At 47.8% G+C, this 27,288-nt stretch overlaps 1 protein-coding gene across 2 annotated transcripts in view; it reads left to right on the plus strand.

Annotated features, from left to right (window-relative positions):
- Positions 1–1,525: 1,525 nt before the first annotated feature.
- The window catches only part of LOC135895854 (uncharacterized), a 51,058-nt gene continuing 25,295 nt past the window's right edge, over positions 1,526–27,288 (plus strand). The window contains exons 1-2 of one of the 2 annotated variants that reach the window (XM_065424051.2): positions 1,544–1,648; positions 21,612–21,700. In XM_065424051.2, coding sequence (XP_065280123.2) covers positions 21,640–21,700 — 61 coding nt within the window. In that variant the 5' untranslated portion in view covers positions 1,544–1,648; positions 21,612–21,639. Of the gene's footprint in view, positions 1,649–21,611; positions 21,701–27,288 lie in introns of both variants that reach the window. The other variant, XM_065424052.2, reaches the window with a different exon arrangement.

Below are 27,288 nucleotides of genomic sequence, written 5' to 3' on the forward strand. Positions count from 1 at the left end.
CATGGCTGTTTTCGCATTTCCCCTCCATCAAAATGCGGCCGCCGTGGCCGGGATAGTATAAAACTGTATAAGGATATACAGCGTTATATAAATAAAACTGTATATCTCATTCTACCCTGAGAGTGGTGTAAGCAAGGAAATGCTCGCTCCCTCACACACACACACACACACACACACACACACACACACACACACACACACACACACACACACACACACACACACACACACGCACACGCACACGCACACGCACACGCACACGCACACGCACACACACACACACACACACACACACACACAGCCACAGATATACATATACAACACATGTTTGCCCGCACACACATTTACACGCACCCACGCACACACAAACAAATGCGCGTATGCTCGGACACGCATAAACGCACTCGGGCGCATGCAGATTTAAATACGGAGACAAGTGCAAACAGACTTAACGACACTCGCTCTGCAATTACCGTTCAAACCTGAGCTATAATAAATAGCTTTACGGGTTAAATTTGGCGCTTCCTGAAGTCATTGTGCCCTCTGCCGAGAGGGTGCAAGACCATTTGCTCCTGTCGTGTGACATAACCGCCCATCCCTGACCAAAACTCTGCCCATGATTCTCCTTTAACGCACAATCAATGTTCCGACTAAGTGCCAGAAATGTATATGTTCTTAAAAGGAACTTACGCCTCGTGGAACTTGTTGATACTCGGCCCGATATATTGCAATAAAATGTTCTAAACTATTGCCCATTCAATTACGCATTCATATTGACATGAGGGACGCCAGAACGGTAAAGGTGCAATGTGCAGAATTCCTCAGTAGGTCCAGTTCAAGGCAGGATAGTTTTCTTTTTCTTTTTTTAACTTAACACAGACATGGGCATGCTTGTTGTTTTGTCCAAGGAAAACAAATTTGATTACAGAAGTGGTGACTTCACAAATGAGCAACAAAATGCTGCTTTTTAGAGAGGAAGCATACGCCAGCAGACAAACATAAACGGATAATTTGCAATGTCAAAATCGAGAAGCAGTTTTAGTTTCCCAGAGCTACGTCTCGCACAGACATGGTAGATGCGCTATCGCCCAGCAACTAAAACTCATGCCTGTACTACAAAGAGAAATTTGCTGTCCGTGTTCAGTAGCATGTGCGGAAGTGTCAAATCTATTTTCACTTGCGATTGGTATTTTAACTTCGGAAAAAATCCTAAATGAACCGCCGAACCAGGGCGCTGTATAGGCTGTTATCGCCGATTTGGATAGCCGTTTCTTGTTCTTCACGTGATGGATATGCAATGTTTCCTTAGTTAAGCGATGCCCTTCAGTCAACACGTCTGTCTAGTCATATATCTTCGTCAGAGAAGCGCAGGCTAGAGCTGGCAGCCTTCGGTGATAGCACATATGCCTATGTTTATGACGCGTCACATCGTCGGTCATCGCTCCTTGTGCTGGCACTGTAGACATGAAAAAAAATTGTTTAAGAACACCGATGCGAAAGCTGAAATATAGTGTGATTTATCCTTGTTCGATTTCTTGTTTCAGGAGCCTAGACGCGCCGATAGCGTGAAGACGGACTCGGCGGATACGCTAGGCCTAAGCTTAGGTGGGGACCGATCTCGGCGCGGGAAACTGGCGAAAGCCAAAATGTGTGTATTTGAGCCTCATAACTTTTTTGTACAATAGGGAAAGTGGAAGTGCACGAATCACCTCAGCTTTGTCATCGGTGCGATAATATCAGTCAGCGATAGGCTTCGAACTCGGGGTCCGTTCGCGCGCGTCAGAAGAACTTCTTCATTTCATGTCCACTCCAGAAAACTACGACAACAGCGACAACTCCCAGTCATATGTTACGTGCGAACAACTAAAAAACTCGGCGGCCTCTTCGTTTGCATGATTCCGTTCAAGAATTTAGCTATCCCCCTCAGTGAAAAGGGAAAATGAAAAAAACGAAAGTGATCTTCAGTGTCAAATGCAAATGACAGGGCTGCTCACGCACCTTCATTCCGAGCTGCGACATGAAATAGGCTTTTATGACCTCAAGATATAGCGTTATTTAGGACAAGAGACGAGTATCAAGCGATGAAATTGTATAAAGTATTTAATATTGAGCAGCGCTCGTCCTTGCGTACTGCAACTAGCGCGGCACAAACACAACCGGTGCACTTTCTAGTGTGAACCAGCGAACTGCAGCGGGAACCGGCGCCTGCACAGCACAAACCAGTGCGCGCCAGCGTCATGGCAGTGGAACCAGCGTCTCTTCCAGTGTGACCCAGCTCTTATCTAGCGTTCTCACTGGTGTCCCAGTGAGTCCCAGCGAGCGCCAGCGTACTCAGTGCGACCCAGTGCCAAAAACACGCTCGTTTCACACTGGAAGACGCTGGTTTTTGCAATAGGGCTGCTGCTGCTCGTCCGCCCAAATGAAAGGCACATTGTGGCGTGTAAGCCGTGTCAGAGGCTCAGCAATTCTCGAGAATCCCTCGATGAAGCGCCTCTAATTTGCGCACGAACCAAGGAAGCGTTGGACAGCCTTTTTGTCTGTGAGTGGTGAAAACTCGGCGACGGCAGCGAACTTGGCGGGGTCTGGTTGGACGCCTTGCGGACCAACGACATGGCCAAGAAATTTGAGCTCTTGGAACCCGAAGTAGCATTTCTCAGACTTGATGGTGAGGCCGGCAATACGGATTGCAGCGAGCACACTCTCGAGTCGTGTGAGATGATCATCAAACGTGCTCGAGAGCACGACGACGTCGTCCAAGTATACGAGGCAGGTTTGCCATTTCAGTTCAGCAAGCACGGTATCCATCATCCGCTAAAAGGTGGCAGGTGCGGAAGAGAGACCAAAGGGGAGTACTTTGAACTCATAAAACCCATCAGGCAGGCACGTACCCAGGGAGGGGGACCCGCCCTCCCCCCCAAAATTAAGCTGCATACCCCCCCCCCCCTCCCCTATCCGCTCAAGGCACGTATACCACTCCTCACACACATTCCTAAAGCGTCGACAAATCAATCTACTCGGTGGTCAACATTTTGCTGCGTTTTACAGCGAAAGCTGTGTGTGAGTAACAAGTGACAGAAAGAATCTTCATGCGGGCCGAACCTGCTGCTATGCAAAAAGGATCCAAGATCAATGGCACATACCCCTGTGGACTCGGGAACCTATAACGCGCGCCCTTTGGAATCTTCGGGATCGGCCTACCTATGGGGAGTGCTTAACGCCAGCTTCACCTTTGCCGCGGGTAGGCCCGGCGCTGCACTATTTTCGGGGCTCGCTCACTTATGCGGGGTGCTTCACGCCTTATTTACCTCCGCCGAGGATCGGCCCGGCATTGCTATATCTTAATAATCGGCCTACGTGTAGGAAGTTCTTAATGCCTGCTTCACCTCCGCCGCGGGTGGGCCCGGTATTGCAATATCTTCGAGTTCGGCCTACGTATCGGGAGTTCTTAATGCCTGCTCCACCTCCGCCGCGGGTGGGCCCGGTATTGCAATATCTTCGGGAACGGCCTAGTTATGGGGACAACTGAATGCCTCCTTCACCTCCGCCACGGGTGGGCCTGGCATTGTTATATCTTTGGGATCGGCCTACGTATGGGGAGTTCTCAATGCCTGCTTCACCTCCGCCGTGGGTGGGCCCGATATTGCAATATCTTCGGGGCTGGCGTACGTTTGGAATGTTCTTAATTTCTGCTTCGCCTCCACCACGGGTGGGCCCGGTATTTCAATACCTTCGGAAACGGCCTACGTATGGGGAGTAATGCCTGCTTAATGCCTGCTTCACCTTCGCGTTGGGTCGGCCCAGTATTGCAATATCTGCGGGATCGGACTACTATGGGTAGTTCTTAATGCCTCCTTCACCTACACCGTGGATCTCCCCGGTATTGCAATATCTTCGGGTTCCGCCTACGTATGGGGAGTTCTTCATGCCTGCTTCACCTCCGCAGCGGGTGGGCCCGGTATTGCAATATCTTCGGGTTCGGCCTACGTATGGGGAGTTCTTAATGCCTCTTTCATCGCCACCGTGGGTGGGCCCGGTATTGCAATATCTTCGGAAACGGCCTAGGTATGGGGAGAACTGAATGCCTGCTTCACCTCCGCCGCAGGTGGGCCCGGTATTGCAATATCTTCGAGAACGGCCTACGTATGGGGAGGTCTGAATACCTCCTTCACCTCCGCCGTCGGCGGGCCCGGCATTGTTATATCTTTGGGATCGGCCTACGTATGGAAAGTTCTCAATGCCTGCTTCACCTCCGCCGTGGGTGGGCCCGATATTGCACTATCTTCGGGGTCGGCCTACGTTTGGAAACTTTTTAATTGCTGCTTCATTTCCGCCGCAGGTGGGCTCGGTATTGCAATACCATCGGAAACGGCCTACGTATGGGGAGTTCTTACTGCCTGCTTCGCCTTCGCCTTGGGTCGGCCCAGTATTGCAATATCTTCGGGATCGGACTACTATGGATAGTTCTTAATGCCTCCTTCACCTCCACCGCGGATCGGCCCGGTATTGCAATATCTTCGGGATCGGCCTACGTATGGGGAGTTCGTAACACTTGCTTTACCTCCACCGTGGGTGGGCGCGGTATTGCAATATCGTCGGTATTGGCCTACGTATCATCATCATCATCACCATGAACAGCAGCACCAGCCTGGTTACGCCCACTGCAGGGCAAAGGCCTCTCCCATACTTCTCCAACTACCCCTGTCATGTACTAATCGTGGCCATGTCGTCCCTGCAAACTTCTTGATCTCATCCGCCCACTAAACTTTCTGCCGCCCACTGCTACGCTTCCCTTCCCTTGGAATCCAGTCCGCAACCCTTAATGACCATCGGTTATCTTCCCTCCTCAGTACATGTCCTACCCATGCCCAATTCGTTTTCTTGATTTCAACTAAGATATCATTAACTCGCGTTTGTTCCCTCACCCAATCTGTTCTTTTCTTAGCTCTTAGCGTTAAACCTATCATTCATTCATACCTCGTTGCGTCGTCCTCTATTTAAGTAGAACCCTTTTTGTAAGCCTCCAGGTTTCTGCCCCGTACGTGAGTGCTGGTAAGACACAGTTATATACTTTTTATATACTTTTCTCTTGAGGGAAATTGGCAACCTGCTGTTCATGGTCTGAGAATAAGAAATAAGCAGAAGAATAAGAATGGGCTGGGGTGCCTTTACCCCAGCCCATTCTTATTCTTCTGCTTATTTCAGTCTGATGATCTGGATCGCAGTCGCTACCTGTCCCAAGTAGACGTATTCCCTTACCACTTCCAGTGCCTCGCTACCTATCGTAAACTGCTGTTCTCTTCCGAGACTGTTAAACATTACTTTAGTTTTCTGCAGAATAATTTTAGACCCACCCTTCGGCTTTGCTTCTCAAGTTCGGTGAGCATGCATTGCAATTTGTCCCCTGAGTTACCAAGCAAGGCAATATCATCAGCGAATCTCAAGTTACTAACGTATTCTCCATTAACTGCTATACCCAATTCTTCCCATTCCAGGTCTCTGAATACATCCTGTAAACACGCTGTGAATAGCATTGGAGAGATCGTATCTCCGTGCCTGACGGCTTTCTTTATTGAAGTTTTGTTGCTTTCTTTATGGAGGACAACGGTGGCTGTAGAGCCGCTATAGATATCTTTCAGTATATTTACATACGGCTCGTCTACACCCTTATTCCGCAATGCCTCCGTGACTGTTGAGGTTTCGACTGATTCAAGCGCTTTGTCGTAATCAATGAAAGCTATATATAAGGGCTGGTTATATTCCACACATTTCTCTATCACCTGATTGATAGTGTGAATATGGTGTATTATTGCGTAGTCTTTCTGGAATCCTGCCTGGTCCTTTGGTTGACGGTAGTCTAAGGTGTTCCTGATGCTCTTTGCAATTACCTTAGTAAATACTTTGCAGGGAAGGGACAGTACGCTGATCGGTGCATAATTTTTCAAGTCTTTGGCAACCCCTTTCTTATGGATTCGGAGTATGTTAGCGTTTTTCCTAGATTCCGGTACGCTCGAAGTCATAAAGCATTGCGTATACAGGGTGGCCACTTTTTCTAGAACAATCTGCCCATCATCCTTCAACAAATCTGCTGTTAGCCGAACCTCCCCAGCTGCCTTCCCCCTTTGCATAGCTTCCAAGGCTTTCTTTACTTCTTCCGGCGTTACTTGTGGAATTTCAAATTCCTCTGGACTGTTCTCTCTTCCATTATCGTCGTGGGCTCCTTTGGTACTGTATATATCTCTATAGAACTTCTCAGCCACTTGAACGATCTCATCTATATTAGTAATGATATTGCCGGATTAGTCTCTTAACGCATACATCAGATTCTTGCCTATTCGTAGTTTCTTCCTCACTGCTTTTAGGCTTCCTCCGTTCCTGAGAACATGTTCAATTCTATCCATATTATACTTCCTTATGTCAGCTGTCTTAAGCTTGTTGGTTAACTTGGAAAGTTCTGCCAGTTATATTCTAGCTGTAGGGTTAGAGGCTTTCATACATTGGCGTTTCTTGATCAGATCTTTCGTCTCCTGCGATAGCTTACCGGTATCCTGTCTAACGGAGTTGCCACCGACTTCTATTGCAGACTCCTTAATGATGTCCATAAGATTGTCGCTCATTTCTTCAACACTAAGGTGATTTTCCTGTGTTAAAGCCGAATACCTGTTCTGTAGCTTGGTCCGGAATTCCTCTATTTTCCCTCTTACCGCTAACTCATTGATCTTTTTTCTTATGTACTAGTTTCTTCTGCTCCCTCCTCAAGTCTAGGCTAATTCGAGTTCTTGCCATCCTATTGTCACTGCAGCGAACCTTGCCGAGCACGTCCACATCTTGTATGAAGCGAGGGTTAGCGTAGAGTATAAAGTCTATTTCATTTCTAGTCTCGTCATTCGGGCTCCTCCACGTCCACTTTCAGCTATCCCGCCTGCGGAAGAAGGTATTCATTATCCGCATCTTTTTCTGTTCTGCAAATTCTACTAATAACTCTCCCCTGCTATTTCTAGTGCCTATGCCATGTTCCCCCACTGCCTTGTCTCCAGCCTGCTTCTTGCCTACCTTGGCATTGAAGTCGCCCATCAGTACAGTGTATTTTGTTTTGACCTTACCCATCGCTGATTCCACGTCTTCATAGAAGCTTTCGACTTCCTCGTCATCATGAATGGATGTAGGGGCGTACACCTGTACGACCTTCAATTTGTACCTCTTATTAAGGTTCACAACAAGACCTGCCACCCTCTCGTTAATGCTATAGAATTCCTGTACGTTACCAGCTATATTCTTATTAATCAGGAATCCGACTACTAGTTCTCGCCTTTCCGCTAAGCCGCGGTAGCGCACGACGTGCCTGCTTTTTAGCACTGTATATGCTTCATTTGTCCTCCTAACTTCACTGAGCCCTATTATATCCAATTTACTGCCCTGTAATTCCTCCACCAGCACTGCTAGACTCGCATCACTAGATGACGCTCTAGCGTTAAACGTTGCCAGGTTCAGATTCCAATGGCGGCCTTTCCGGCCTGGCCTACGTATCGGGAGTTCCTAATGCCTCCTTCGCCTCCGCCGCGGGTGGGCCTGGTATTGCAATATCTTCGGGATCGGCCTACGTATGGGGAGTTGTTAATGCCGCTTCACCACCACCGCGGGTGGGACCGGTATTGCAATATCTTCGGGATCGGCCTACGTATGGGGAGGTATGAATGCCTGCTTCCCTTCCACCGCTGGTGGGCCCGGTATTGCAATAGCTTCGGGATCGGCCTACGTATGGGGAGGTCCGAATGCCTGTTTTACCTCCTCCACGGGTGGGCCCGGCATTGTTATATTTTCTGGATCGGCCTACGTATGGGGAGTTCTTAATGCCTGCTTCATCTCCACCGCGGGTGGGCCAAGTATTGCAATATCTTCGGGATGAGCCAACGTATGGGGAGTTCTTAATACCTGCTTCATCTCCACCGCGGGTGGGCCCAGTATTGCATTATTTTCGGGGTCGGCCTTCGTTTGGAATGTTGTTCATTGCTGCTTCACCTCCACCGCGGGTGGGCTCGGTGTTGCAATATCTTCGGGATCCGCCTTCGTATGGGGAGTTGGTAATGCCTGCTTCACGTCCACCGCGGGTGGGCGCAGTATTGCAATATCTTCGAGATCGGCCTACTATGGGGAGTTCGTAATGCCTGCTTCACGCCCGCCGCGGCTGGGCCCAGTATTGCAATATCTTCGGGATCGGCCTACTATGGGGAGCTCTTAATGCCTGCTTCACCTCCACCGCGCGTGGGCCCGGTATTGCAATATCTTCGGGATCGGCGTACGTGTGGGGAGATCTTACTGCCTGCTTCACCTCCGCCACGGGTGGGCCCGGTATTGCAATATCTTCGGGATCAGCCTACGTATGGGGTGCTCTTAATGCCTGCTTTACTCCACGGCGGGTGGGCCCAGTATTGCACTATCTTCAGGCCGACCTGCAGCGGAGGTCAAACACTTTGCTTTTCGTTTGAGAGCTTTCACTTTCGTCAGCTTTCGCTGCCATTCCAGCTTCACAGAGTGGAATGGTTGTCAACGTTTTCACTCCTCTCCGACGGTAGGTAGTTATCTGTATCTCGTGGCATGTGGAGGCCAGTTTTCTCATCGATTCCATGCCCGCACGATTAACTCAAGATGAATTCATTTGTCACCACCTATTGCAGCAGGCAGGGCGTAGTTTACAGTTTTAATTATCATATTTCATTTTTAATGCCGAACATAATTTTTATGTCACCATGTATTCAACAATCATGCGCATCTCTGTTGCTTTGTTAGTTCAACTTTCTTTGTTTAGACTGTTCTAGGGGCCAGGAAGAGGAAATGGATTCGGTTGGTAGTAAGCTCGTCTGTATGCTCGTGGAACGAGTTGTGGCCGGAGAAAACGCCAGTTGCGTTTAACTTTTCCGTTTGCTTCCTTATTTCCTCGACTGACGGCGCGCCGCAACGCTGGCAGATCCTCGGAGCCATATACCCACGATATGGGTTAGATAAGGTGGAAAATAAAATATTGCGAAACAGCGCGCATCACAGACCCTGCAATAACCGTTCAATCCACAAGCAATGACTGTCACCCGTTACCGCGTCTGGTGTTTCGCTTATTGTACATTGCTTTTCGTGCAGAATTGGCAATTGGGAACAAGAGTCGCAAGGAGATGAGAAATAAGCGATTTACTAAGGCAGAAAGCCAAGGCAACAACCAAACAGGGAGGAAAAGCGAAAATTGTTAGAGAAAATATTTATGAATCAACATCTTTTTATTGAAAATGAGGTAGAAAAAACGTAGCTGGAAGTGGAGAATAATGCTGTGTAGTTTGAATGACGCCTCTACAGTTATCAATTGAGCCGCCTGGCGTAGCCACTTCCCTACTTTGCTAATGGGGGGGGGGGGTTTGGGCGGCTTTCTAACCTTCCGCGGTGGGTGCAGTACGTCTAGAACCGCAGCACCCTGCGCTCTACGCGGTTGTACGGGACTGGTAACCACCCATCGCTACACAACAAATAAAATCCTGCGTACGTACCTGCCATCAGGTGTCACAAATGCTCTTTCTTCACGATCCTCTTAATCAACTTCAATTTGCCAATACCCTGATTTAAGATCCAACGAAGAAAAAAACTTGGCATGTTGTAGACGATCCAATGCGTGGTTGATGCGTGGCAACGGATAAACATCGCGCTTGGTGACACTGTTCAACTTTTTGTAATCTACACAGAAGCGTAGTGTCTTGTCTTTCTTTGTGACTAACACTACAAAGGAGGCCCACTGGCTTCTGGACGTCTGGATCACGTCGTTTTGGAGCATTTCTTTTGCCTCATGCTTCATCGCTTCCCCTTCCACTGGAGACACTCTCTAAGGGTGCTGACGAAGAAAACGTGCGGACTCGTCCGTAATAATGCTGTGCTTTGTGATGGACGTGCGCCGCACATTGGGTGACGTTGAAAAACAGTCCGCAAATTCATTCAGGAGACTCAGTAGACGGCATTTCTGATGGTCGGGCTGAGTGGCGTTAGCGTGAATCCGTTCCTTTAGGCTGGGTAACTCAGCTTGCTGAGACGATGCGGTTTCCAATGTGTCAATGTCAGTTACATCAATGATTTCGCGAAGAAATGCTATTGTCGTTCCTCGTGGTACGTGCTGATACTCGTTGCTAAATTTTGGTAGCAAAACGACTGAACACTTGTTTTTCCCCTGAAGAAGCCATCTGGCTATGCGAATGTGGCGCTGAAGAAGCAGAGGCATGTATGCCTCAGCAATTCCATCGGCGTCATCCTCCATGTCGCATCTGACAAGGGTAAGCCTGCTGCTCTTGGGTGGCAACGTGACGTGATCATCAGCTACGCGAAGCGCGATGTCAGGGTCGTTGTCTTACTGTTCGCGTAGTAGCGAAGCTGACTGTAGACTCTTGCAGGTCGATGATGACACCGTTCGCCTGAAGGAAATCCATGCCGAGTATAAGATCCTTTGAACATTCAGGATGAATGGCGAAGTCGCCGATGTACGTGAAGCCCCAAATGCTGACTCGTGCCGTGTACAGGCCAATTGGAGTTATGAGGTGCCCTCCTGCAGTGCGAGTCTGAGTTCCGGTCCAGTGCGTCGAAACCTTGTTCAGTACACACGTGATATTCTGGCTTATATCAGATGTGTTAACACTAGGGGTGTGCGAATATTGAAATTTTCGAATACGAATCGAATACGAATAAGGAGAAAAACTGTCTTGGAATATCGAATCGAATATCGAATATATGTGTAGTATTAAAAAATTGCAAAACGAGGTAACAATAGCTTCATTACCATTTTAAAAATAATATTGCATTTTACGAGGCTGCTTCAGGTTAAAGAGGCACTCATTATAGGTAATGCACTCAGGTAATGTCAGGTAATGCTCTGTCAGGTAAACGCTTGTTACAGATTATCGCGAAGGAAAATATACTGCTCAACATGTTCAGAAAGTAAGGGCTCTCTATGCACTGTGACCACATTTGTCCAGGTAACATTTTCTAGGTGCATATTTTATTGCGCATACTTACAAAGCCCGAAAGTACATCATATATTGTTATGAAAGAGCCCTGGAATAAAGCTTGGTAAAAAACAATCGAAACTGATCATGTCTCACGGGCCTGATGCAGATAGACTAGAACAGAGCGTACACATTCATAGTAAGGTTCGGTACAGCACTTAAGATCACAGTGCTGTAACGCTGTGTCGTCGTTTTGTACCTTCTTTTGGCCCTGTTTTGTGTTGCGCTGTAACGAACCTTACTATGAATCCCAACAAACTGGCCCAACTTGCCATCTTGATGTAGAGCATACAGATAATGAGCGGATCATGTGAAGCTCTCAGTGAATAAACATGTTTTTAGGAGAATGTGGAGCAAGCATATAATTCGTTAATTGCTAAATTATTCACAGTCTGTCCGAATATTCGCCGCTTCGACCATTATTCGGCCGTCCTCGAATATTCGGGAATTTACGAATATGCATTTCTCGAATCGAATACGCTTCGAATAAGGAAAATATTCGATTCGTATTCGAAATTTCGAATATTCGCACACCCCTAGGTAACACCCATGTCGATTAACGCCGCGACTTCGTGGTCATCTATCGTAACTGGTACGTCGCAAGGTACTGACATGGAACTACACTGCTTTCTTTGCGTCTCAGTTACGTCATCTCGCGTTCGTCTTAGTGAAGGATCTTCAGCGTTCGCAACGTCAGCGATCTCACCTCCGCAGGTCGCTGGACTCAGTTTTCCCTGGAAGCAGGGCTGGGTGAACGGCGCCTTGTTGCGCTCGGCGTGAGTATGTGGCTGGAAGAATTGTTTCGGGCGGATGACGGTGACCGTGTGACACGAAATCATGGGGCAAACGAGGTCCTGGCCTGCGCGAGGTAGGCTTCGATCTCCAGGGGGCGTTTACCATCGCGCCGGCGCGGTGCATTTAGTGAAAATCCATGGAGCCCAGCATGGCGGTAAGGACACGTCGTGTAGGGGTGATCGGCTTCACCGCACTGGAACAACAAGGGCCTCCCGTGTGTAGTGCGCCATACGTCGCTCTTGCGGAGTGGTTGTGTTTCAGCCATGAATGGCGTGCGGCGAGGCCTGAAGTCACCAGCTGCTTTTTCAACAGTGTGCACACCATGAAAATCCGTGACGTCGCTCACATCGCGAAAAATCGGGGACAATGAACTTCGCGCAGCGTCCGCATACGACATGGGAGGTAGTGGCTGCCGTACCTCATGCTGTGGTGTGTCTCGCGTCTATCTGAGACTTGGACTGCCTGCACAATTTCCTCCCGGACGACCTTAGCCAAAGCGAGTCGCTGTACCGATGCCGGAGCCACCTGAAGCTTTTGGAGTTCTCAAACAAGCCTAATGAGTTCAATGAACCTAATGAACCTAATGCCTAATGAGGCGTCGGTATTCTCCAAGGGTATAGCGAGACGGTCACGCGATAGGATCGACATGTCGCGGTTGTGCTGCCTTGTTCGCTGCTGCAGTGCCTTTTCCATTGGTATGGCTTCCGCGAGGAACTCTGCAACGGTCTTTGGTGGGTTGCGTATTACGGCACCGAATAACTCTTGCTTAAGACCACGCATCAAGTTCCTGAGCTTATTTTCATCCGTCAGGGACGGATCCACATGTCGGAAAAGTCGGGACATATCTTCGACAAGCATTGCGACGTTTTCGTTCGGCCTCTGTATCCTCGCCTCAATTGCAGATTCAGCTCGCTCCTTGCGATCAAGGCTGGCGTAAGTGCTGATTAGCTGCTGTCGGAATTCATCCCATATCGATAGGGCTGCCTCACGGTTCTCAAGCCATGTTCGCGTGGAGTCCTCGACGGCAAAGTAGGCGTTGCACCGCTTGTGCTCTGGAGTCCAGCCGTTGAATTCTGCGAACGTTGAAAGTGATCGAACCAGTCCACTACATCCTCGAAGGTGTCCCCATGGAAGGACGTGGAGATTCGCGGCTGGTTGAGGACGACCTCGGTCGGCGTGGTTGAGGAAGGAAACGGAACTGGTGTACTCATCCTTCTGACTTGATTGGGTAGAGGCTTGTGCTGAGGTGCCAGTCGTTGAAGTCGACGACTTGTCCGTACGTGAGCAGGAGTCAGGTCAACCGGACTCCGTGCTGAGCTTTTAGACGGTGTTCGATCTGGGGGTGGCAGCATGTACCCCCACCTCCACCAGAAAAATGTAACATAGATGGAAGACGCAGTCTTGCAAAATAGACTCTTCTCTTTAATGGTGGGTCAGAAAAAGAGCGTGCAGCTTACGCGCTTCATTGTCTTTCATGGCGCTAACCTTTGCGCGCGCCGTCCGGCGGTGCGGGAACCCCGCATCATTGTGTCAATATCCGCTGTGCGAACAAAATTCTAGCGTTCCACAGCATAAGTGCTGCATTTCTCTCGTTTGTACTGTATCCTAGAACATGTCTGCCGTCTGCCTTTTTCTATGATCGACCTGCATTTTTAATTATTCGTGAGAAACACGATCGTTCTGTTGAAAACGCGCTAGCTTCGAGCCGCGATCGCTTGGGGCGCTTGTGGTACGTGTAGCGGGAAACCAGAGGCTCAGATGATCTCATGGGTGGCGGCAAAGGAAAATAATCCTGCTATGAGTAACTACTTACCAGGAACAAACGAAATCAGGGAGGAAACTATTTATGATAACTCAAAGGGAAGCTCTTTACTTTTTGAAGCGAGATCAGGATGCCTCAGATGGATGGATAGATGGAAAAACTTTATTTTCGTCAGAACGCATGTGCGGACGATTCCGTGCTAGATGGCCATCAGCTCATAGCTGACGGCGACCTGGGTGGCCCACTCCACGGCCCTGTTCTGGACGACCGGGTCTGAGCTGGCCAACACGACCTCCCACTGCTCGAGAGAAGGATCACGCATAATATCCGCCGGTGGCGGCGCTATGCTACAGCTCCATAATATGTGGTCATAGGCGGCCAGTTCCTGGCGCCATTTGCATTCCGGCTGAACGTCCGGGTAGATTTTGTTTAACACGTATGGGTTATAGAAAGATCTCGTCTGCAATCTTCGCCAGACGCTTTCATGCGCCTTCACCAATTGCTTGTCCGGTGGAGGGTAAATTCTCCGCTCAAGTTTGTAATGGTTAGTAATGTCGTGAAAGGACACCAGCCCATCTCTCGTGGACCTCCCTGGAACGTCCGGCTCACCTGCTCGGCTGACGAAACCTCGAGCATTCATGTGAGCCGCCTCGTTCCCAGGGTTCCCAAAGTGGGCCGGTACCCAGACTATTTCCACCTCCGTAGTCCCTCGCCCCGTGGCCCGATTTAGTAATCCTGCCGCTGTGATAGAGATTCTGCCCCTCGCCAAATTTCGGATGGCTGTTTTGGAGTCGCTGAAAATCAGGTCAGCTTCAGTATTACCTATAGCTAGCGCTATCGCCGCCTCCTCTGCAGTTTCTGAGGAGCGGGTTTTGACTGATCCAGAGGTGACTAAGCGTCCACGCCCGTCCACCACCGCAACTGCAAATGCGTCCTTGTTCTTATACTCGGCGACATCTACGTAGACTGCCCCGTTGTACTTCCCGTACTTAGCATGTAAAGCTCTGGCTCTTGCCTTCCTACGGTTCTCGTGATGTATCGGATGCTTATTTTTAGGTAAAGGTTTTATGTGCAAGCCCTTGTGCATTGCTCGCTTCACCTGAATTTTCATGTCCCCAGCTGGAGGATCAACTCCAATGCCGATCCCTTCCAATATATCCCTCCCTACTATCGTTTTGGAAAGTCTACTGAGTTGCATCGCCAAGTGTGCCTTCCGCAGTTCTTCCAAGGTGTTGTGCACCCCTAATCCCAGCAGCCTTTCGGTGGAAGTATTGTTAGGATGCCTTAGAACACGCACTAATAAGGAATAAAGAAGAAGAAGCATGTGCTTGCTGCGGCAAATCTAGGACAACGATGGCGCATGTTTTATTAGAATTGAAGATATCTGGTCGGTGGTCGATTTAGGCACCTCTGGCCTCCTTGAAGACCTTGGTTTGAGCGAGAGCAGGGCGAGAGTAAACGTGTTCGCAATAGAGATTAGTAAGAGGCAATTGGAATATTGGTGGAAGAAAAGTATGGGAATAACAAACAACGGAGGCGTACAGAAACAAAGTTCGCAATAGAGGTTTAGAATGTTTGGTTATGGGAATTCATTGTTCTTTTTTTCGTTTGCGACATAGGTAGGACAAGAACGATAACAAGAACTTGGTGGCGCAACCAACCACCCCGTTTTAAAGGGGATGATCATAGCATACATCCATCAATCTATCCAGCCATCCATTAACCTGGGAAAGTTGGATATCAGGCAGATCACGCGGGTACCTCTTGGTCAGCGGCAGTGATACGCAAATGGCCCAAGTGCCAGAACCCGGCCTTACCACTGGCCTCCCAGTTTCACCTAGGCGCCCAGGCGCGTCACTCGCTCAACGTTGACAAGTTGACGCGTCTCTCTCGGCATGCTTTCTCCATGCGCGCGTGACTTGAGCGGTGGCAAGAATGCCGGCGCTTTGCGCAGCCGTAGGGTGCTCGAATATGCATTCGAACACGAGCGATGGCTGCGCAGTACACAACAGTGCGCATAGGAAGGCAGAACACGTACTTTTCCAGCTTTCCAATGGCAAGCGTTTACGGCGACACAGCAGGCAAGCGCGACCCAGACCAGCCATGCCACACAAAGCACGTGAACTACACTTTTAGAAGCTGAACAGGGTATATTTCGCTAGTACCAGTCATTTAACCATGCAGTGTAATCTTGTCAAACGTTTTCTTGGGATGACTATAAGTACGAGTACAATAAGCTGCAATGGCGCAAGAAAAGCAAAGCTAAGTTATACTCGCAGGCAATATCTCCGACCGATCATTTCTGGTGGTGCATCATCTTCGAGAGGTTCCGCGCGTTTCTACATCGGGCGCGTCGAAGTAGATGACTGAAAGCCTTTCTGACACTGCGCTATAAACGCCGTCAGTAGGAACCGCACGCTGCATTTGTCATGAAGGAGAAGGCGACGCGGCGGCCATGGTGTAGGATGCGGCAGCAAGCGATGCTGGAATGCGACGCCGCCATAGCGAAACCGAAAAATCTTTAGTGCAGCTGGGGTCTGGCCGGTCCTACCATGACTTTACAAGCACTTCGAGCCACTTCAGCCGAGCCTCAGCTATTCATCATCCTTTACTACAGGTGGCGGTAAATGCATGCTTGGTTGACTCGGTGTACGGCACCGTATTCTAACGTAGCTAGATTAAGAGAGTGGGCGTTTGGTTAACGCGAGGCAGCGAGCGATGAAGTAGGAGCATTAAAAACGCGTTAACCGTGGCCGACAGTAGCGCCACTATCGGTTATGGCCGCAGTGCAGGGGTACAAGTGTACAAGTGCAGGGGTACAAATTTCCGCCGACGTAACGTAGCTGTACCCGGCGTCGAACGCGTCAGCGTTACGCCAGGCTATAGTCGTGCCTTTAGCTTGGTCACCCCACTGCGCTTTTCATCTCTACGCGGAGAGAGAACGCATTCAGGCTGTGCTCACTGAATGCAGAGAGCAGAAAATTGGCTTGATTCGGATAATACTCGCATGAAAAGAACATCGCAGACGCGCAACGGCGCGACCACAGCGCACGAAGCAGCTAGCAGCGTATTGTCACGTGGTAGTGACGGTGAAGAAAGAACACAGTAGCAGTACTGTGAAAGACAAAACTAGCTTTTATTGGGCGAACCTGTGCCCACAAAACAGGCTACACTTAAAGCACAACGATAGCGGCGAACACAGTCGGCGATCGTCGAAAATCTGATCAGCGGGTCAAGCGCGTCGGCTTTTATAGATCAGTCGTCGAATGTTCCAGATTAACTGATGGGACCCGCCTGTCTTCCACAAAGTTCTACACCATTCGTGTCACGCGATGAAATCTGATAACACAAGGTTCGGCGACAACAGACACGCGGATAGAAGCGTCGATAACTTTCCAGAAACGTCGGATACATGCAGGCGTGTCCCTCGCTCTTCGATTACAGTTGTTAAGCGGCGAAACGTGGTTGCCCGATAAAGATAAGTACACGTGTCATTACCCCCCTCTTAAAAAGCATCGACCCGATGCTGCAAACAAACGAAAGTAACAAAGAAAAGCACTCGTAGCAAAGAAAACAACAAACTAAGGAAGTTCATCAGCGTCCGTAAAATGGTTTAAGGCGCACCACGTGGACCACTTCAGATCGTGCGCAGCGCCGCTGTGAGTGCGAAATGCCGTCTGGCACCACCTCATAGTCCAGAGCGCCAATACGTCGGATGACCTTGTTGGGTCCGAAATAGCGTCGGAGTAGTTTCTCACTGAGTCCTCGTCGGCGTATCGGTGTCCAAACCCAAACACGGTCACCGGGCTGGTACTCGACAAAGCGTCGTCGGAGGTTGTAGTGTCGGCTGTCGGTCCTCTGTTGGTTCTTGATCCGTAGGCGGGCGAGCTGTCGGGCTTCTTCGGCGCGCTGGAGATAGCTAGCGACGTCAACATTCTCTTCGTCAGTGACGTGGGGCAGCATGGCGTCGAGCGTCGTCGTCGTGTTCCTGCCGTAAACCAGCTTAAAAGGCGTGATCTGTGTTGTTTCTTGCACCGCCGTGTTGTAAGCAAATGTTACGTACGGCATCCCAGGTCTTGTGTTCGACGTCGACGTACATCGCTAGCATGTCGGCGAGGGTCTTATTCAGCCGCTCCGTAAGGCCATTCGTCTGCGGGTGGTAGGCCGTGGTCCTCCTGTGCCTTGTCTGACTGTATTTCAGAATGGCTTGGGTGAGCTCCGCTGTAAAGACCGTTCCTCTGTCGGTGATGAGGACTTCTGGGGCGCCATGTCGAAGCAGGATGTTTTCGACAAAAAATTTCGCCACTTCGGCTGCGCTACCTTTCGGCAGTGCTTTAGTTTCTGCGAAGCGGGTGAGGTAGTCTGTCGCCACGACGATCCACTTATTTCCGGTTGTTGACGTCGGAAAGGGTCCCAGCAAGTCCATCCCGATCTGCTGGAATGGTCGGCAAGGAGGCTCGATTGGCTGTAGTAATCCGGCTGGCCTTGTCGGTGGTGTCTTACGTCGCTGACAGTCTCGGCATGTTCTGACATAATGGGCGACGTCGGCGGTCAGGCGCGGCCAATAATACTTTTGTTGTATCCTCGAGAGTGTCCGGGAAAAACCGAAGTGTCCAGCGGTCGGATCGTCATGTAGGGCGTGCAATACTTCTGGACGAAGTCCTGACGGGACAACAAGAAGGTAGTTGGCGCGGACTGGTGGAAAGTTCTTCACGAGGAGATTGTTTTGAAGCGTGAAGGAAGATAGCCCGCGCTCAAATGCCCTGGGGACAACGTCGGTGTGCCCTTCCAAATATTCCACCAGGCCTTTTAGCTCCGGGTCTGCCCGTTGCTGCTCAGCGAAGTCTTCTGCGCTTATCATGCCAAGGAAGGCGTCGTCATCTTCGTCATCTTGCGGCGGCGGGTCAATGGGGGCACGTGATAGGCAATCGGCATCGGAGTGTTTTCGTCCGGACTTGTAGGTTACAGTGATGTCGTATTCTTGTAGTCTGAGGCTCCACCGCGCCTGCCATCCTGAAGAGTCCTTTAAGTTAGCTAGCCAACACAACACGCGATGGTCGCTGACGACATTGAATGGCCTGCCATAGAGGCAACGGCGGAATTTTGTTCTAGCCTAAATGAGGGTGAGGCATTCCTTTAAGTCGTAGAATCATTGCATTCCGCTTTTGACGGCGACCGGCTAGCATAAGATATCACCCGTTCAAATCCGACTTTCCTCTGCACTAGGACGGCACCGAGGCCTAGGCTACTGGCGTCAGTGTGGATTTCAGTATCGGCGTCCTCGTCGAAGTGTGCAAGTACCGGCGGCGACTGCATGCGTCGTTTGAGTTCTTGAAATGCGTCGGCCTGCGGAGTTTCCCACTTGAACTCAAAATCACATTTAGTTAGTCGTGTCAACGGCTCGGCGATGCGTGAAAAGTCCTTGACAAAGCGCCTGTAGTAGGCACACATGCCAAGGAATCTACGCACTGCCTTCTTGTCGGTGGGCTGCGGGAACTTTGCGATGGCAGCTGTTTTCTGCGGGTCGGGGCGTACTCCGGATTTACTGATGACGTGGCCTAGGAACAGAAGCTCGTCGTAAGCGAAGCGGCATTTTTCTGGCTTCAGAGTGAGCCCTGATGACTTGATAGCCTCTAGTACTGTGGCAAGCCGCCTAAGGTGATCGTCGAAATTACCGGCGAATACAACGACGTCATCCAAGTAAACGAGACAGGTCTGCCATTTCAATTCCGCTAAAACCGTGTCCATCACGCGCTGGAACGTTGCAGGCGCCGAGCACAGTCCAAATGGCATAACCTTGAACTCGTAGAGGCCGTCTGGGGTGATGAAGGCGGTCTTTTCGCGATCTCTTTCGTCGACTTCTATTTGCCAATAGCCAGACTTGAGGTCCATCGAGGAGAAGTACTTAGCGTTGCAAAGCCGATCCAATGCGTCGTCTATCCGTGGAAGGGGGTATACGTCCTTCTTCGTGATCTATTGGGCGAACCTGTGCCCACAAAACAGGCTACACTTAAAGCACAACGGTAGCGGCGAACACAGTCGGCGATCGTCGAAAATCTGATCAGCGGGTCAAGCGCGTCGGCTTTTATACATCAGTCGTCGAATGTTCCAGATTAACTGATGGGACCCGCCTGTCTTCCACAAAGTTCTACACCATTCGTGTCACGCGATGAAATCTGATAACACAAGGTTCGGCAACAACAGACACGCGGATAGAAGCGTCGATAACTTTCCAGAAACGTCGGATACATGCAGGCGTGTCCCTCGCTCTGCGATTACAGTTGTTAAGCGGCGAAACGTGGTTGCCCGATAAAGATAAGTACACGTGTCAGTATAATAATGCAATGGGTTGCAGGCGTGCGCGACGTAGTTCGCTGATACACGAGCATGGTATACAAAAAAAGAAGGAAGCAGACGACTCGGACCCTGGTACTCTGCCGTCTACGTCGCATGTCACTTCCAGCGAGTGGTACTGGCGGCGTTTTTTTCCTTCAGTTTCGGTTTAAAAAACAACGATTCTCGCGATGGTTTTGTAACTCATCCAATCGTATTTCAAGCGTAATCTTTTATAATTTATCTAACTTATTTCTGTAATCTATTTAAACAACATATTTTAAGCGGTCGGGAATTTTGTTGCAGTTGTGTCATGGACAATTCACATCGTCGTCAAGGCGAGGCTGAAATGGGGCTCTAAAAAAATGAGCAGCGATCTCAGTTATGGTCGTGCGGTGAAAGCGCTGCTACATCTCGCAGGGCAAAACACCAGTTCATGAAAATTATGCATTGAGCATGTCAGTATGGAAACACTTGAAAATGTACGGAAAACACGTAAACAAAATGTACTGAAAGAGGAAAACGTGAAGTCACCGACCGTTTGCTTCAAAACAGAAAACTTATCACTATTACACTCTGCAGGTTTGCTGAAGTTGCTCGTGGTGATGCGTGCTGAGAAATGCCAAGATTGTATTACCGTAATTAACATTTTCTTATCGTCACAACTTGTTTATGGGTCGCCATAAAAATAATAGCACTATATATAGTATAAGCCCTACAGGACCTGATCAGTAACCTTGCTTGTTAAGTGACTTTTTCCTAAATGATATGGTTTAGCTATGTCTTCAGTACCAGAGAAAAACTTCAGGTTGTTCGCCTGCTGTGTTAGTGAAGATGAAAGTGTAATTTTTGTGAATGACAACGTGTAGTTTTGATTTTATCTTGATGTCGAAAAAACAGGTGCGTGTTGCTACTAAATACACATGCACAGGCTCTTAGTTCAAAATTTGGCTGAACCCATTCTTCTGATTTTATGCATAACTGTCAAGGCTCGCCGGTGTAATGGCTGCCGTTATAGAATGAAGGTTATAAATACCGATAGGTTAGTAAGTTCATTTGTGTTTGTGACGCGATGGTGTGACGTATATTGCCACTGACCTACGCTTCATTTGAACGGTTGTGTGCTCTGTTGATGTAGTAAATGTGATGTGATATGAGCTGGCGCAGTGTGTGATTTTGCACAACAAGCTTCGAATGCAAATGTTGATTGCTCTTCCACCTAGATGTTGGCCCGGTGAATTGTAAATGCCTCCACAAACCACCATTGCAAGACATATGGCTTCTATGAGAGTTTGATACCATGCGTACATATGACTTAGTTGGCTTTTAACGGCGCATGCGTACTTTGTCAAGTTCGTGTGCGTGGTGCTGATCAACTACATTAGCGAGGTCCTCATTTGAGTGCCTCAGCCCACTCATCTCTTGAAATTAATGATTGTGTGCAGCTCTGTATTTTTCTCGCATGTGTCTCTCGTGTCGCTGGACTGACACCAACAACGCCACTTGATCGGGAAGTTCTGTAGTGGCGTGGCATTCACCTAATTCAATTCAATTTCCAAAGCTACACACTTTGACAGCTAGGCATCAACTATGCCAACATCTACTCTGCTGTCCTATTGGTAAACCTAGCATGTCAATGCTGCTATTACTGCTTATGTAAAAATTCAGGATTATGATCTGAGCAAGTGCTCTTTCAGGTGAACATGAACGGCCCAATTATGTGCGATGCAGAATGTGACAGTGAGACGCTGCTGGTCGTTTTTCCGCGCTTATGCACTTACTGCAGGTGAGTTTAGTCATTCTACAGCGAACACGCATCGCTCTTGCCTAAAGGAAAGACGGAGCGAGGCCATCCCCTATGCGTGCGTGTTCAGTTAGGCTTTGCAAGGAAAGCATCTGTCTGCTCGAAAGCATGTCAAGCAAGAAGGATGGCAGCAATTTTACATCTACTTTGTGATTCGTCATTCGCTTGTAGAAAACTTAAGATGATCAGTTATTGCCTTAATACAAACGCGGAAACGTGTCGCCTAAAAGTATTGCTACTCCGATAAAGTGTAAATACAGCTGTTAAATTGCTTTGATAGCTAGTTCTAGAAAAGGTCAAGGCAGCGCGATACAGCGTATTTTCCACGCTAAGGCCTTACAAGGCATTACGGCGAAAATTCATTAAATTTGCCCTTTGCTAGAAAAAAAGCAAGATATTGAAAGTGTCTGAAGCAAACACTTTTGCACTAAACCAGTGTGCGTGTATTTGGCCGCTGGTGTGTCCACAGGGCTCCTCAATTTACCCTGCCATCTCGTTACGTCATGCCCGCGTGGGCGTGATGTAATAACCTGACGGAAATAACCTGAAGTCAACCTGACGCAAATGTAGTGTTTGAGCCGGCAGACGCCTGCCGGCTCAAGCACTACATTTCCGTCAGGTTATTTGTTGCACCAAGTTATTTAGCGATTCACCAATGGGGGAGGTCCGAGATTACGAGCAATTTGTCTCAAGTGAGTGAAGACGAATATGTGGTGGACACTGTGCATGATTCCTTTCGGACATCTTTCAGTTCAATTTAACTTTATTTCGTTACCACATTTTTAGGTGAGAGCTGAGGAGCCTACTGTAAAAGCTATCCCTCTCAATAGCGTGTCGAACCCGTGAACACCTATAACGCATTGATCCATGTGGCTTTGCAGCCGCATGGATTATGCAAAATATCAAGTATACTCAATCATTCACATAGAGTTTAAGTCAATATGAACGAGTTTAATTTTTTCTTCGTTGGCTATCATAATCAATAAAAGTCGTTCTAAACAAGGCTAAATTTCTGGCACGTCAACAGAGGCGCTACTAAATTTTTTTTCAGTTATCTTCACCACCATAACAGCAACAGTAAAAGAAGGAAGCAGCACGTCAACAGCATGAATTGTCCTGGCGGGGTTGGTACTGGGTTTTCTTGAAGGGCAAAAGCGGGATAATAAAGTACGGCACATCGTTCTGAATAAATGCAAACTTGAAGAGAATGACTAACTCAGAAACTCCTTTAATTAAGTCAAGACAATCTTAACGAAAATTAGGCGAGTTGCTAGCATTCATTGTTTATCCCCGCAGCGTACAAAAGGCGAAGTACACAGGCGGAGATAAAAAACAAGCATTGAACTCGCAACTCACTTTCTTTTCGGAAAAGGATGGTACGCCAGCCGACCAAATATAAGCATTTGTAGCTTTATCATGCATCGAAATTTCAAAGCAGCAACCAATAAGAAAAATAAGCACGTCCCTTCTTGGCATTTAGGAAAGTGAATTCGTTATCTGCGAATGCAGCAGATGTGAAACATAGGACTTGTTGGGCGGTTTGGTTCATACTGCGAGGAAAAAAATGTATTGCGCGGGATTCCATACAAGGACGTGGTCAAGAACACGGACAAGCACTACGGATCATGTCAAGAAAAAAATGTATTGTGCGTAATTCAATACAAGGACGTGGTAAGGGACACGGGCAAGCACTACAGATGTTGTCAAGTGCTTGTCCGTGTCCTATGCTACGTCCTTGTCTTGAATTCCGCGCAGTCTAATTTTTTCCTTGCAGCAGATGGTTCACAAACGCCCCTATATGCGAGCTTTCAAATATAGGAAGCCTCAGTTACTACACATGTCAGACTATTTCTGTGTGACGAAAGAAGTATCCTAATAAGAACTAATAAGAGGTAATAAGAGGTGTCACAATCGCCGCACGCAATGGTTAGCCAAATGAGAATGATTGCGTTTATCAGGTACCTGGAGTTGCTCTTTTAGGCAGGTAATAAAACGCGGATCTGTTTCGCCTATGAAGCTTTTGCCGCAAAGTAACGGCACACGTATACTACGTTTCTTTTGCGCCTGAGATACTTCGAATGTTCTTTCAGAACAGAAAGACGATTTCAGAACGCCAGTCTTCTAAGCCATAACTTCGCAAAGTTGTTGCAGCAGCTTGTCAGGGGTGGTAAAACGGCATCAGCGCCAAGCCGGCTGTCAACGTTGTTTAGTCCATTCCAAAGGCAATGGAGGAGGGGCACGACGGTGACACATTTTGGCTGTGTATTTTCTGCTAATTCTTCACCCTTGCTGTCCCACACTCTTGACAATCTTGATTACGGTTGCAGCTTCCCTATAAATAACGTGCTCCTAGATAGCCACCAGATTCAGTCGTTACTTCGTTTGGCAAGCTTTCGGTCGTTATTTCAATTATAATAGCGTTGCTTTTTTTTTCAGATTCTTACAATGACCAGTGTTGTTGCATAGGCAACGTTAAGCTGATCTAGATCTATACTTCGAGCAAGTGTGGTCTGTTTATAGTCCCAGTGTTAGAGATATCCAGAAATTGCACTTCATTTCATTTAACTATCTTATGAGTGAACTTGAGGACCGATATACATTCACGGAACGCTGTAAAGAAATAAGAAGCACTGCAACCACGTTCACACTGTCAAAAATAACCAAATCATCATCAACATGTGTGAAAATAATGTTTTACTAGTTTGGCTAAACCGTTGTGTGTGCTTGGGCCCACTCGAGCCACAAAATACCTTGGAGCCAATGCTCGCGCATGATGTCTGCATAGATGTTGTTCCTTCGCATTCAACAAACGTGGCATAAAGAAAACAGGAGACTTACAGAAAAACGTTTTTTGCCAATGTTTCGTTGTCGTTCGGTTACTTCACATATTTATTATATTCTGAAATACACATCTTCACGCTTTTTATTAGCTATGCAATATGAATAGTGTAGAATAAATTCTGTCTATCGTAGTGCCACAGTGAATTATATTCACTAAGATACAGGGCCAAACCTTCCTGGTCATACCGGGTCATAAACCTTCCATGAAGGATGCTGCTTTTGGATAAATCACGGTATCAGCTGCCGCCATGAGTTCTCTTCAAGGATCGGCTCGTATCGACTCCTCCGCCTTTCGCGTCATACTGGAAAAGAATACCTTGAAATGCATGCGTTTCGCTTTCTCAACTGTCGCCGTACCTAACTGCGACCGTGCCTTACACTCATCGCTTCTTCCATGGATAAAAGAACGCTGCCGGGTGGATCGTCGTTGATGGTTGTAGTGTCCCTCACTAACTCACGGTTCCTACAGCTATAACACGTTGCCGTTACATGTGGTTATCTATCTCTATCTATCTCACATGGCATCATCAAGAACAGCAGAGCTTCTTGCAGTATTGTCTTTGTTACGATACATAAATTCAATGCGAAAAGGGGAACACTGAGTCATCCTTAGTGACTCGCAGGCATATTTGTATTCACTTCATTATTACATCAGCAATTCGCAAAACATGGCGTTAGTTTACGAGACACTTAAGAACCTAACAAAAGCAAGTGAATGGAATTCACTTGCTTTTGTTAGTTTCTTAAGCGTCTCGTAATGTTCCCATAGATAGCTGTCCACTGTAATATCGCTGGGAATGTTGCAGCAGACCAGGGAACTCGACAAGCGCATGTTAATAACGCTGCATATGGTCTCCCTTAACGCAAGGCAAACTGCGGCCCATACTAACACAGATCTCAGCCCATGGTTGCAAAGCGACATGGTTTGATCAGAGCTGGAAATTTTCAGATTCATTTCAGATTGACCCAATGCTTCAATTTAAAATCCCTTCCTCCATTAGATACAATAACCATTGAAACGCTCATGCACCATTCGCGGCTCCCTGCCACGTACACAAAGCACTTTCTACAGACGAATTCAAGAGCTGATAGTCTAGAATGCACTTGTGGTCACGCGGATGACGATGTACAGCATCTTCTGGTAGAATTTCCCCGACACGACACACACAGACAGAGCTTAGCCCGTGATTTAATGGCACTAGATCGCAGGTTCTTTAGCCTCAGGAAGATCTTAGGCCCCTGGCCAACATACTCATTGCAAAGACGAGCGTTAGTGGCACTCTCTATACTTCTAAAAGCGGGCAATATTCTCGGAAACTAATGAGTAGACTGTTTAAATGTGATAAGTGCATTCTAAATTTTCTTCGCCCATTTTGGCCAGTTGAATGCTTGGCTTCATGAACTTTCACTTGATCCAAAGCCGTGCTTTCTTATGTGCCCTGATTTTAGCCTAGTTATGGGACGGGGCTTTGTGTTTACTTTAGTGCACCTATGTGTCTGCTGTGTGTCTGAGTTGACTTTCAGAGTTAGCGTGGCATTAGTGTACTTATGTGACTGGAATTTGTGTTGTTTTGATTTTAGCAGTTTTTGTGATTTATTATTTTCTTTAAATTGCTATAAGAAAACGAGTAGCCGACGCAAATTAAAGGTGACAACATCTCCCAAATACCACATAATAAAGAAAGCAAATGAACACTTCGGACCAATTTGAAGATGTTTCACGTCAAAAAAAAATTGCATGGCCATCAGCGGACAGAAATCGGAAATGGTGACTTATTCAGCGTGGCTACTCTGAAGACAAACATCATTTGTCATTTTGAAGGCATGTATAAGAAGAGCGGCTGAGAACACACGGCATTCGATATAACATTCTTTTCGTATGCTCAATAGTGGGAAGCGTTTCCTGGCGTATTTCAAACAGTAGGAGCCTCAAGCAGCGGATCAGTAACAACTTTATTATTAAGCATGTGGCTATTTAAACATCTTCTGCGTATGTGCCTGTTGAGTTTTAGTCTTGGCGCTCTTCATTCTGAAAAGATCCGTTGGTGCGGGTCTGGCCTAAGTGAGTATATATTTTACATGTTTAACGAGAAAACCGCGATGTACTTTTGTCGCACAGTTGTAAAATGCAAATCTAATGAACTTCGAAAGAAAATGTGACGAGAATGGGATCATTTATGTAAGTAACATGTAAGTACCACAGCTAGAAATTATGAATGTGCTCAATAGTCTCAAAATTAAAGATGTAGCTGAGCATATTGTGAAGAAACCCCTTTAGCTTTCAGCAAGGTAAAATGAAATCCATGCTTGGTAATTTATTTAGTGAGAAGTGAGGCCTGTTGAGTTGTAGTCAGAGAGACAACGCAAGTATTGAAAATTTGTGCATATCAAGCGGAATTCGATTGTCTAAGCCCCCGACGTTATCGGAACACACAGCAGTCCTACCTGATAATAGTCGTGACTGAAACTGTTGATTTCATGGTCTTTCAAAACACTGCGCCATTTTGCGATGACAGATCTCAAAATACGGCTCCACTCAAGGCGCGATTGTTCGTTAGTGTGTGTTCTATCTTTTTTAATCACGCCCATGATGTGCTTATGTGGACTAACCAAGGTGCTTATGTGCACCTTAATAAACTTGTCATTGCATCACTTTCACGGTTACTTCCATGCTCTGAACTGTAATTAATTTTGTAACTGCCAAAGAAATGTTTCCTCGTTTCCGGCGG

Source organism: Dermacentor albipictus, chromosome 2, assembly GCF_038994185.2.
Source record: "Dermacentor albipictus isolate Rhodes 1998 colony chromosome 2, USDA_Dalb.pri_finalv2, whole genome shotgun sequence".
NCBI lineage: Eukaryota > Metazoa > Arthropoda > Arachnida > Ixodida > Ixodidae > Dermacentor > Dermacentor albipictus.